The sequence below is a fragment of the Polyodon spathula genome, chromosome 5 (assembly GCF_017654505.1).
Source record: "Polyodon spathula isolate WHYD16114869_AA chromosome 5, ASM1765450v1, whole genome shotgun sequence".
Taxonomy (NCBI): domain Eukaryota; kingdom Metazoa; phylum Chordata; class Actinopteri; order Acipenseriformes; family Polyodontidae; genus Polyodon; species Polyodon spathula.
Window position 1 is genome coordinate 32,105,369 of NC_054538.1, and position 13,723 is coordinate 32,119,091.

General features: G+C 40.1%; 1 protein-coding gene across 1 annotated transcript in view; it reads left to right on the plus strand.

Moving 5' to 3' along the window:
* LOC121315848 (tubby-related protein 4-like) overlaps positions 1-7,127 on the plus strand; it is an 80,159-nt gene extending 73,032 nt beyond the window's left edge. Inside the window, exons 9-14 of the mRNA XM_041250343.1 lie at positions 1,082-1,226; positions 1,787-1,931; positions 2,168-2,261; positions 2,648-2,791; positions 3,173-6,153; positions 6,436-7,127. Coding sequence (XP_041106277.1) covers positions 1,082-1,226; positions 1,787-1,931; positions 2,168-2,261; positions 2,648-2,791; positions 3,173-6,153; positions 6,436-6,552 — 3,626 coding nt within the window. The 3' untranslated portion in view covers positions 6,553-7,127. The remainder of the gene's footprint in view (positions 1-1,081; positions 1,227-1,786; positions 1,932-2,167; positions 2,262-2,647; positions 2,792-3,172; positions 6,154-6,435) is intronic.
* Positions 7,128-13,723: the final 6,596 nt, after the last annotated feature.

Below are 13,723 nucleotides of genomic sequence, written 5' to 3' on the forward strand. Positions count from 1 at the left end.
GCATCAACAACTTTTTTCTGGAGGTCTTCAGGAATTTTGATCATGGCATGATGTGCCTCTAGGATCTGTGTGCTGCCAACTTCACTCTGATGGTAAGGGCCAGAGTTAGTCAGATTTATATTGGGCAGGGCTGGCCCAAATCAGGCTTGATTATTAACCAAGGTATTAAAACAGCTGACCCTAATTATCCCTTTAATTGGGATCAGTTAACTAGGGCGGCAATAACTTTTTCACACCTGAAGATTGCATGTTTGATTGCCTTGCACACCTGATTTGACTGCCAGAACGTGATGGACATAAGAAATGTACTGAATAAAGTATTCAGATGTACTAGTCATTTCAGAGGAAAAATGCAGCTCTGTTTGCAAAAAAGAATGCTTAGGATGAGCAAGCGTACTAAGTTAATCTTATGTTTCACAGCACTAAGTTCATCCACTTGAACAGGATCATCGTGAATCTGATTTGTTACACTGCAGTCGTGATCTTGTTTAGTCTGATTAATTAGACATATCAAGTGGACTAAATTTGGTACGCCGCAATTGACCCATTGGGTTCAGTGGGTGATTGCATAATTTACTGTGGCAAAGAGTTAAATCGAGTTCCTGTCAACAAAGAAGAGAAGAGATCTTAATATGGCCCTGGGTAAATTCCAGAAATCCTAGTCCCCTGTTAATTTCCCATATTATGATGAGAATTGTCCTGTTAGATTTCAGATTACAGTCACATCTGTATAGTAAATGTGTTTTACCTAAAAGTTAAAAATCGGTTGTTGAAAAAAAGTTGTTAAAGATTTATTGTGCTAACTTGGATTTTTAAAAATGATAATGTGAAAGTGAAAAAATAACAGCCTTTGAGCGAAAGAACAATGCCCTCTGCTGCTTAATTCAAGAATTGCTGGTATAGTAACTAACCAGTTCTACTAAACGCTAACAGTACAGCAGATTCTTGCTAAATGGTGACAGCAGTATCAGATATAAATATACAGGAATGTTTTTTTTTTTTTTTTTTTAAACCGATCCCATAATCAAATTTATAAAAAAAAATGCATGCTTCTAAATTTAGGTTTGTCTCGTTTCTCTAGATGAGGTGTATGGAAACAGCATGATTTCGTCCATGATTGACAGCTGTAACTGTTCTGACTCCAGCGATATCGAGCTGAGCGATGACTGGGTTACAAAGAAATCGCCAAAGACATCAAGAGGCAGCAAATCACCCAAACTCCCCCGGTACAGCACATTTTTTTCTCACTTCACACAAGGCATGGATGGCTATATGGTTGTCATTATATCTGTGTGTGTGTGTGTGTGTGTGTGTATATATATATATATATAGTTCTGCATTGATTCATCACATTTTCCAGGGGAATGTGATAAATGTGCATCTGATATAAAATACAGTATACCTGCAAATAAAGGAAAATGACTTCTCTTGTTTATTTAGAGCACCTATGTTGCACTGATAATGGAGTAACCCATACTATGCTATGTTAACATGAAAATTGGCAGTCTTTTTAAATTTTGCATTGACTTTACTATTAATTTATAAAGACCAATCAGACCCCACTGGTTAGCCATTGCCTGCTTGCTCAGTGTGATTCAATAACAAGGATGGGAAGGTGAGTTCATGTACATTTTTAGTGTTCAGCTGGTAAGGAGCAGCCAATTTACTGAAGTAAAACAGTCAGACTACAATACTTAGATAATTTTAAGCTACAGTTATAATGTATATGTAGGGTAGTTTCATGTTATTGAATTTTTAGGACAGGACTTTTCTTTTTTATTGACAGGATTAATATTGAAGCTAGAAAATCTCCTAAGCTTTCCCGGGCTACACAGGAAATTTCCCGGTCACCACGGTTACCAATCAGGAAGCCTTCTATTGGATCTCCCAGTCTGGCTCGCAGAGAGTTTCCTTTAGAAGATATTACTCAGGTATTTTCTACTTTATAAGTATACCTAAGGCATTGGCTTGCACCTGTCCTCCTGAATTATTAACCCTGTCTCATTATAAAGCTGTGTTTAACTTTAACTTTCACTAGCTGAAACATGAATCTCTTTTTAAAGAGGAGGGCAATGGACAAATAGTAGAATGGGGCAGAAACACATCAGATATTCTTGTTATTACATCACTTTTCCATTTGTAAAATCATGTCTTTGTTTTTTTTCAGCATAACTATCTTGCTCAGGTCACTTCTAATATCTGGGGAACAAAGTTCAAGATTGTAGGACTTGCTTCCTTTCTACCAACTAATCTTGGTGCAGGTAAAAATAATAATATAGGGCTTTTTTGTTATAATCCAGCCCACATAACGTTACATGGGTTTATTGCACTTTTAAAATTGTCTTACCTGACCATAAACCTTTTAAATGCAGAATGAATAAATGATTTGCTGTATAGAACTGTTGCCTTCTTTAGGGCTGTGAATCTAACCCTATTCATGGTTGAATAGCTTTAGAAATGGAAAGGGGATAGACAGGTTAGTACTTTTAGTAATTTCAGACTTGCTCCTGGCCTAAATAGTCATTCTGATCTACCATCAACAAAATCAACAGTTATTAGACAACTTGTGTGTGAGCATTTTTTATACAAATACTGTAGACTAACATTCCTCCATACTTTCGACTGCAAACCTCTGATTTCCCCCCAGTTATATACAAGACAAGCTTGCTGCATCTTCAGCCTAGACAGATGACTATTTACCTGCCAGAGGTCCGTAAAGTTTCCATGGACTACATCAACCTTCCTGTGTTCAATCCCAATGTGTTCAGCGAAGATGAGGATGATTTGCCAGGTAAATCTTCTTCCATGAAACTTTCTAGCGGCAATAACAAAGTGGTACAGAAGTTAAAGTATGGAGAAGTAAATGTCTAAACATAACATGCTGTACGTAAAGAGTTGCACACAGAATAGCGTGTTAACATATGACATCAGTTAAATTCTGAATTAATGGGTTTTATTAATAGTACAGTGTGTCCCCTATATAATGGTATGCCACCTTATAGTGCAAGTTGAATGGCATTATGGGGCAAATGGCAGCCACTGAAATGGTTCTGCTGTATAAAGTGCTGCCTTATACAGGAGGAAGCACTGTATGATATATTATTATTACATTTTTTATTTGTATTTATTTATGTTTTTATTACATGTTTTTTTTTTTTTTTTTTTTTTACAGTGACTGGAACTTCTGGAGTGCCTGATGACAACCCCACCTGCACTGTAAACATTCCCATTGCTCCTATTCACAGCTCAGCTCAGGCCATGTCCCCAACCCAGAGCATTGGGCTGGTTCAATCTCTACTAGCCAATCAGAACGTCCAACTGGATGTCTTGACCAATCCCACTGCCACAGCAGCAACAGCTGCTGGGGTCTCTGATCACAATCAGGACAGAGGGATGGGCACTCAGTATCAAGTGCCTAACAGGTACTCCAGCCCTGGCCAGGTGATCTTCGGAGGGCTGGAGATGGGACGCCTACTTGTTGGTCCTCCACCTCCCCTTCTCCATCCCCATCCACAACAGCAGCTGCCACCACTACAGCTGCCCATGCCTTCTCATCAGCCCTCCCATCAGCCTTCTCATCAGCCCTCCCATCAGCCCTCTCATCAGCCCTCCCATCAGCCCTCCCATCAGCCCTCTCATCAGCCCTCCCATCAGCCCTCCCATCAGCCCTCTCATCAGCCCTCCCATCAGCCCTCCCATCAGCCCTCCCATCAGCCCTCTCATCAGCCCTCCCATCAGCCCTCTCATCAGCCCTCTCATCAGCCCTCTCATCAGCCTTCTCATCAGCCCTCCCATCAGTCATCAGGGCTAATCCATCAGCTACAAGGGGCGATCCAGCTACCACCCTTAACTACCGAACATGGGACAGACAGGGATCACGAGCACCTCCAAAAGAGCAGGCCTCTCCGCTCTATACCCCAGCTGGCTGAAGGGGATGCTGTCGTCTTCAGTGCCCCTCTGGAAATCCAGATTAGCAAAATGAACCCTCCACCGCCATATCCTGGCACTGTGGCAGCAGCAGCAGCAGCAGCAGCAGCTGCTGCTTCTGCTGCTGCAGCTGCCGCTGTAGCCGCAACTGTGCCCAATAACAATAACGCAGCCCCTCCTTCAGTGGATCTGTGCTTCAAGAAGAATGAATTTTCCCTGTACCCGGCAGCCCCACAATATCACACTCCTCTAGGCTATGAGAGGATCACCACCTTCGACAGTAGCGGTAACGTAGAGGAGGTGTGCCGCCCCCGCACCAGGATGCTGTGCAACCAGAACATGTATACTTTGCCCGGCCCAGGCAGCTCCGCCACGCTGAGAGTTACCTCCTCTGTTGGTAAGAAGGTGCAGGTTCCTTGTGCTGCAGCAACCCTCAACCGGCTCAAGGTGCCCCGCTACTCCATCCCCAGCGGAGACCCACCCCCTTACCCTGATCTAGCCAATCAGGCTGGGTCAGGGAGGAGCCCTGGCCAACGCATTGACAGCAGCCTCATTCACGCCACACTCCGCCGCAACAGCAGGGAGGCAGCCCTGAAAGTTTCCCAGATGATGGACACACAAAGAACTCTCCCAACCAAGTCCAAGGTTAGCAGTGGTGCAGTGGCAACTTCCTACCAGCAGAGGGTGCCCACGACTTTATACACTTGCAGCCAGTGCAGTAATAGCAGCAGTAGCGGAAGTGCTAGTGGCACTTGTGGGGGAAACAACAGCAACGGCATCTCAGGTGGGAGCATCGTTCGTCAAGATTTGCCAGGAGGGAACAGCGGCCAACACAGCACGGTTATAGTCCATTCCAACAGCGCCTCACCACTGGCTTCTCAGTCATCTTACAACCTGCTTAGCCCCCCAGACAGCTGTAGGGACAGGACAGAATACATTAACTCTGCCTTTACAGAGGACGAGGCCCTCAGCCAGCAATGCCAGCTGGAAAAGTCCATCCGGCACCTGAACATCAATGAGGTCAGTCTGACCATCAAGCGTCCCCCACCCTACCAGTGGGACCCCTCGACCACTGAGGAGATCTGGGTACCCCAGGACCGATCAGTGCTGAACGCACCCACAGGAGTTCACAAACCCTCACCTCTCATCCTCAACCCAGCCCAACACTTGCCATTTGTTCTTTCCCCAAAATCCCCCACCAACCCCAATGCTACTTTCCAGGCTGGTTACCAGATAACCTTTCCCTTCCCACCAGGTGCAGGTTATGGTGGACCTCAGTTGCAGGCCATGCAACCAACTCCACAACCTTGTTCTCCCAAGGAAATGGTGGCACCCGTCCCTTTCACTCAACAGGAGGCCACAATGGTCTTGTCACCCAGTTACCCGCCTAACCTTTCCACCCTCGCCTGCTGTCCACTACCACCCATGTACCCAGGTGGTAGTGCTTGTGCAGGTATGCAGCTGCCCCCCCTTGCCTTGCACCCTTGGAACTCCTACAGCCCATGCCCACCTATGCAGAACCCTTCTGGAACGTTGCCTCGCCCGCCCAAGCCTCACCTGGTGGTTGAGAAGCCAGTTCTTTCCCCACTTCCCTCTGCAGAGCTCCAGAGCCACATGGGCACCAGCGAGGCCATGGCAGAGGCAGGGGACAACTTTCAGGAAGTCATGTCTCTGGCAGAAAGCCCTATCCCCCAGCGGGCAGACAAGTTTAACAAGAAGACCCGAAAGAGGCTTGACAGCCGGGCAGAGGAGGGCAATGTACCAGCCGTCACAGAGGGCAAGGTGAAGAAGGAGGCCCGGGCCCTCAGTGACTTCAATTCCCTCATTTCAAGCCCCAGGCTGGGCCGGGAAAAGAAGAAGCCCAAGAGTCAGAAGGAGCAGCTTAAGTCCAAGAAACTGAACAAGACTAATGAGTTCCAGGACAGCTCGGAGAGTGAGCCAGAGCTCTTTATCAGTGGTGATGAACTGATGAACCAGAGCCAGAGCAGCAAGAAGGGCTGGAAGAGCAAGCGGAGCCTGCGCACGGCCAGTGAGCTTGATGAGTTCAAGTGTCGCAAGGCCAGCGAAAAGGAAGACCGTGGCCTGGGCAGCCAGGGCTTTGTCTACATCATGGCCAACAAGCAGCCATTGTGGAACGAGGCTACACAGGTCTACCAGCTGGACTTCGGAGGGAGGGTGACACAAGAGTCAGCAAAAAACTTCCAGATTGAGCTGGAGGGAAGACAGGTATGACACTAATGAGGGTTAACTCATCCAGAAAAATTCAAACCATTCCAGAAAGATGTAGTTACTAAATAATGACACGACAGAGCTAAAATGTATGTAGTGTTAGTTTAGCTAAATATGTTAATTTAATGTAAATAGCTTTTTTTTAGGAGAAGAGCAAATTGGACAAATAATTAGCAACACACAATGAAATGCATTAAACAAACAAATAAAGTGAAAAAAGGCCTTTTTTTTCTAAATAGTGATTTTAATATACAGTTGCATGTCTGTATTCTTTTGCAGGTGATGCAGTTCGGAAGGATTGATGGCAATGCCTACATCCTAGACTTTCAGTACCCGTTCTCAGCAGTGCAGGCCTTCGCGGTGGCCCTGGCCAACGTCACCCAGCGCCTCAAGTGAAGAATAGAGCTCAGAGAAAAGCTTTTCTTTTAAGTCTCCTGATAAGAATGATAAATAAAGTTGTTGTTCAGTGTGCAGTGTAAGCGGTTTCACCATGACTGCAGAGTTGCAATGCCGCTGGCTTCCATATGGTGGAGCCATATTTCTAGTACTGGCTGGAGAGAAGAGTGGAGACAGTGATCTGGGGGATCATCTTCGGGGACATGGGCTTTGCTTAATGTGGTTGTTCTGTAATTGTATATGCTGCTCTAGCTAACAGAAGCTAGTAGAAACAGTGTCCTCTTTACAGACTGCCTTATATCACTTTTCTTTGTTTCCTATTAATACTGTTTCAGTCCAGTTTTTAAACACAACAGTAATACTTGAAAATGATATCTGGAAAAGTAAAAGCTTATCAGCTAGAAATTACAGGTACTACCCAGCACTGAAATATATAACTGTAAAAAACAAACAAACAAACAAAAAAACATTCATGATAAGTTGTTGTTTTTTTTTTTTTTGTTTTTTTTTTGGCTCAGCTATGAATATTTTAAACATTTTTAGTGCCTAATTTAGTGCATGCTTTAAGGACTGAAGCAGGCTACTTTTTTTTTTTTTTTTTTTTTTTTTTTTTTTTTTTTAAATGTAGAGACTAAACATAAAACTATGTTTTGGTCATTAGCCATGTGATTTTTGAAAATTGGGCACAGTACTTGAAATGGAAGTGTCCAGATGGAAAAATTAATACATCCTTTATTAAAATGACTGACTGTTCTGAGATGTGTATTTTGCGAAACAGAAGAACTTGTTACAGTAAAAACATCAGTTCCACATAGTTCAGTGAACTGAAGCTCCGGTAGTACAGTTTCTGTGTTAAATCTATTTAAATGTTATTATTATTATTATTATTATTATTATTATTATTATTATTATTATTATTATTATTATTATTGTTATTATTATTATTATTATTATTATTATTATTATTATTATTATTTATGTAACATTAGGTCATCTTTGTACCTTGTTTACATTGTTGCTGAGATGTTTATTTTATTGGGTGACAGGTAGCCACATTTAAAAGATAACAGCTTTATTAAGTGCTAAATAATACAAAGTTGCTTTATATAATTTTGTCTGTTTCAGGTTTTGTGATTGCTTTAAATGTTAAAGTTTAAATTTCAGATTGAGAGTTAATTATATGTATTTCACAAAAGAAAAAAAAAAGAACAATCAAAGTTGGAGAATGTGGCACTACTCTGCTACCAGCTTGCTCGAGTACAGTGGGTGCACTTCTTGTGTCACTTCTGTGAAGTGTTCATACAGGCATCTATTACTGGCTACATGACTGACACCAGTGTCGCTCCCTAGTGTTGTGTTATCAAGGTACAGGAATATTGTCTTGTATATTTCACCTGCCATTTCATACATTTTTATAATGTAAACTCTTACATATTATTCAATTTGTATAAAGTCGGAAAGTGGAAAGAGTTTTCACAAACATAGCAAACACTGTTAAAACTGAACTGATAACTATCAAAAAAGATAAAAATGGTCTTTCAAGTCTGACATGTAAAGAAAAGCTGCTGAAGGACAATATTAACTGAAATCTGCTGCAGAAGTTGGTTGCTCAGAACTAATACAGTTAAAGGTGAACCATTTTTACCCATCACATGCAGAAAACTTGTAAGTTAAACTACATTGAGAGGTCTATTAGCATGAAAAAAAACAAAAAAAACCCATACTTTTTAGCAGAGTTTACTGTAACGTCATTAAAAGAAAATGCGACAGCCTGACAGTGTTTTGAGAGGACTCTTACATCTACCTGCATTTTCTATTTATACGTGGGGGGGGGGGTTCAGCCTCCTGGCTCTGTACCACTTTTAACTATCTAATTTAGATAGTCAAGACATCAGAATTGAAAGACCTTGGTTTGGTCTACCAGAGGTTGGGATTGTTCCAGTTGTTAAACATCTACCTTAAATAGAATGTTCAGTTTTTGTTCAGACAGCTCTGTGAGCTTTCAGAGGTAGAAAGCATGCTTATATGTGATGCACTGTGTGTTTACAATCACCTCTGCCCAAAATAGGATGCCAATTATATTCTAACTACAGCTGTTGGGTAAAATGTGCATATGCACCTTTCATTTTTTAGGGCTGGTATGGGCATTATGAAGACTGCAGTTCAATATATAGCGCCATTCCATTGGGAAAACACCAGCCTTGTTCATGGACTGGAGCAGTATATGGAATGGAAATCAAATGCATTCAAATCAGATCATTTAACAACAGCAAAAGGAAATGATTTGGCAAAATAAAGAGCTTAGAAATGTGTTGGTCAATATTTGTCTTCTGTATTTCCTGATGTCACAAGAATAGTTTTAAAACGGAATGATACCGGCTCTTCAGATCTGGTGGGTTGATGAGCTGTATGAGTTCTGGTTTCTGCTTCAGGCACAGCAGAGACAAAGCTCGACAAATCTGCCAAAATATTCTGCTGTAATGCATTCTGAAGCTGACCATTCTGCTTAAATAACTGCAGTCAAGGTGGACTTGAAGCTTTTATGTGACGTGTGTTATCTTAGAAAAGAATGTAGATGATCAATCCTGTTTATGTATATATTGCCTAGTGTATTGAGTTTGACAGTTTTTAGTCGTGCAATATTCTTTTTTATTATTTAAGAAAATAAAATGGTATTCCTTTTTTTAAAAATTTGATTTGACATTTCTTGACAGTCCTTTTTACTATCAGACAGTAGACAGTCCTAGGTTATGTATAAAAAAATGTGGATTAAGGAGTTTAACCCATCCTTGTATTGGTGGTTTATATACAGTTGCTTTATTTATATAAGAATATTTGAATCTAACCATTATTATTTTTTGGATTAGCAGGGAAGCTGTTCTTTGTGCCCAATGTATTATGAGGAGGTCGATGTTGAGTGTTATGCAAGAACTATTTGTAGTGCAAATGAAAGAAAATTAGTCTGTACCACGTGGTTGAGTATTGTAGTTTGTGTTGTAACACAGGTCTTGTCCGTAGAGTTGATTAATTCTGTTGGTGTTATTTGTGCAGGCTCTGAACATTTTTCTTTCTCACAGCATTTGTTATTTTCTATTGTTTTTTCTTTTTTTTTTTTTTTTAATTTGCCTTGTCAACATGAACAGCCTCTTAAACAGAGGTGACACAGTCCTAATATCTGTATGCTTTATTACAACAAAACAAACCACACCAAGTTGCATGTACTAATTTGGTCTTTAGAAATGTCATGATTTAACTTTAACAGGATTACTTGATGTTCTCAACAGGTATCAAATATATACTTTTTATCTCTCATTAATTTAAGCATTAACTACATTATCACAATGCCCATATCATTTTGCTTTAGTTTTTAAGTCTATGATAACTCGTACTACCACACAATCACTTAGAACCCTAGAGTGGGAGTCTCAGTTTGGGCCCTGTTTGAACATTGCAAGACGCTGTTTTGACAAATGTGCAGGAGCACCAAAACATTGGTTTTGAATGAAGAAACTGAGTTTGTGATGTTTCTCTTTATCTAGAGATATGCGTTATAAACCTGAATTATTACACCTTTTAAGATGCTCATGAAAAGTAGAGTGGCTTCATATCAGCTGTCTAGGCTACAGTGCTGATTGGCACTGCACTTGGCTTTTGCAGATTCCTATGAATACATGAGAAAGTGTAGAATGGAATTAAGGTTCGTGGTGATAAGGCATAGCATTCATATTTTATTCTGTTTTTTAAGAAACCTTTTTGTTTTAGAAAAAAGCATGGGTATGTTACTGATTTAAAAAAAGGTACTGGCATTTTCTGGAAAAAGGTATTTGCATTTGTTTATGAATACATTACTTAGTAATATAACTGAACATTGTTTAATTTACTCAAAACTATGCTTTTGTGTTTATAAAGTACATATACAGAGGAATAATGTGTTTGCTGTTTTTTTTTTTTTCATTGAAATAACTCTTACCAATATTAGGCACTTGCAAATGCCATTATTTGTGAAAGGGTATGTACGTTTACTTGACACAGGCTTTCTTTGATCAAATTCTTTTTTTGGGGGGGATTTCTGTTTTTCTAAGAAACTTTTCAAGTGCAACACTACACTGCCCTATAGTTACCATTCTTTTTTGTTTTTCAAATAACTTAAATGACACAGTTATCACTACTGATACTGGTTTGTTCCAGGTTTTGTAATGTACTGTAATGAAATGGAAGCAACAAACTGCCCAGATTTTTTTTATTTTATTTATTTATTTTTGCCGAAAAATTGAGTTGTGTGAGTTGTCCAGCTGTTGCTTAATAAAATTTGCAGACTGAAAAATGCTCATGTTCTCGGTTCTCATTTTATTAAAGCAAATAACTATTGGGAAATTCATAACCTACTTTTTAGGATTGCACACATCATGGGCTTAATTCCAAAGACGATAGCCTCTGTTGATTTACTATCAAAAAGTGTGCAACTTACGGTGCAGTCTCTACATGTTTATAACACTTAGATTTTTACTTACATCTAGAGAAATGTTTTGTGATAAAACATGGTTGCAACATTCTTTTCACAAGTTATTGAGCGTGAATTTGTGGATGAACGTGATTCGCATTTTTACATGCGCATATTATGGTTGTGGATCACGGTACAGTATTGACTCACAAAGCAGTCCCCCATATAATTCTGTACTTTAATGTTTGGATTGCCAATAGTGGTGCAGGCTTTGCTATCTTGATTTCTTTTACAGAGAAAACCAACAAAGGAAGAGGTTTAAGATATGTCAAATATGTTTCCCTAAACAATTTATCAACTGACAGAACGCAGCACCCAAAAACCACACAACCCATGAAAAACCCAAATGAACACATCACATTTTACAACACATTAAATAAGCATGAATATTCTGAGGATTTGTAAAAGCTTCCAACAACGCGTACAGGGGAAGGAAAACACCTTTGCATGCTTTTGTGTAAATAAATTGGTAGCCCCTCACTTAATTCATTCTCAGCTTGTATTATGTAATGTATAAAAGCTCCATCTCCCGGTGGAAGGAAAAACAGGCTCGAAAACACATTTATTAGAACCGCATCGGTAGAAAGGAAAAATGTAATATGAATATAAATAGTCGGGGGGGGACCAGGCCACCTATCCCAGGAAGGGTATGATGGTACCACTACTGTGCTTGTTGCGCTGTTAGTGAAAATCATTTGCAGTTCTCCAGAATGGACCATAATGGAAATAATGTTTATATATATATATATATATATATATATATATATATATATATATATATATATATATATATATACACATATACACACACACACACACACAGTGCCTTGCAAAAGTATTCAGACCCCTGACCAATTCTCTCATATTACTGAATTACAAATGGTACATTGAAATTTCATTCTGTTTGATATTTTATTTTTAAACACTGAAACTCAGAATCAATTATTGTAAGGTGACATTGGTTTTATGTTGGGAAATATTTTTAAGAAAAATTAAAAACTGAAATATCTTGCTTGCATAAGTATTCAACCCCTGTGCTGTGGAAGCTCCCAGTTTGCACGGATGAAAGAAATTGCCCTAATGAGGACACAATTACCTTACCATTGGCCTCCACCTGTGAACCATTAAAGTTGCTGTCACATTTTCTGGACAAAAACCCCACTGTTGAAGGATCATTGGTAAGGCTGTGAATCTGAAGGAAAATGAAGACCAAAGAGCATTCTACAGAAGTTAGAGATAAAGTAATACAAATGCATAGATTAGGGAAAGGGTACAAAATAATATCCAAGTGTTTGGATATCCCAGTGAGCACAGTTGGATCAATAATCAGGAAGTGGAAGCTGCATCACACCACCCAGGCACTGCCAAGAAAAGACTGTCCCTCAAAACTCAGCACTCAAACAAGGAGACTTGTGAGAGAAGCCACAGAGTGGCCAACAATCACTTTGAAGGAGCAACAGAGTTCAGTGGCTGGGAGTGGAGTAATGGTGCACCAGTCAACTATATCAAGAGCTCTGTATAACACTGGCCTGTATGGGAGGGTGGCAACAAGAAGCCGTTACTGTGCTGCTGTGATGTGGGAAAAGGTTTTATGGTCAGATGAGACCAAGATAGAGCTTTTTGACCAAAACTCAAAGTGCTATATGTGGCGCAAACCTAACACTGCCCATGCCTCAAGACACACCATCCCTACAGTGAAGTATGGTGGTGGCAGCATCGTGGTGTGGGGATGCTTCTCAACAGCAGAGACTGGGCATCTTGTTACAATTGAAGGAAGAATGGACAGAGCAAAATACAGGAAAATACTGCAAGAGAATCTGCTTCAGTCTGCTAAAAAACTGAAGCTTGGGAGGAAATTCACCTTTCAGCAGGACAATGATCCCAAGCACAAGGTCAAAGCAACACTGGTGTGGCTCAAGAACAAAAAGGTGAATGTCCTACAGTAGCCCAGTCAAAGTCCTGATCTCAATCCCATTGAGAATCTGTGGCACTATTTGAAAATTGTGGTCCACAAGCGTTGTCCAACCAACCTGAACAACCTGGAGCAAATCTGCCAAGAAGAATGGGCCAAAATCACTCTGACACTGTGTGCAAAGCTGGTACATACTTACCCCAAAAGACTTAAAGCTGTTATTGCAGCGAAAGGTGGCTCTACCAAATATTAATGTGTGGGGGTTGAATACTTATACAAGCAAGATATTTCAGTTTTTGATTTTTCTTAAAAATATTTCCCAACATAAAACCAATGTGACCTTACAATAATTGATTTTGAGTTTAAGTGTTTTAAAAAAAAAATATCGAACAGCACGAAATTTCAATGTACCATTTGTAATTCAGTAATATGAAAGAATTGGTCAGGGGTCTGAATACTTTTGCAAGGCACTGTATATATATATATATATATATATATATATATATATATATATATATATGCTATGTAGGAATAGTATACTATAACCAAAGGTAAGAACTAGAGTCAGCTGCAAATGAATGTTTCAAGGGACCCAAGACTGGCACTTGAATATTATACCTTATTGAAATTCAAGTTCAGTGCAGTTTAATTGTTATTGGACAAGCATTAACATGCCCCTGGGTACATAGCACTTCCATTAGTGGGATTCACATCCATGACCTGTACTCCTCAAATGTAGGTAGGTAGGGGGTATCAAC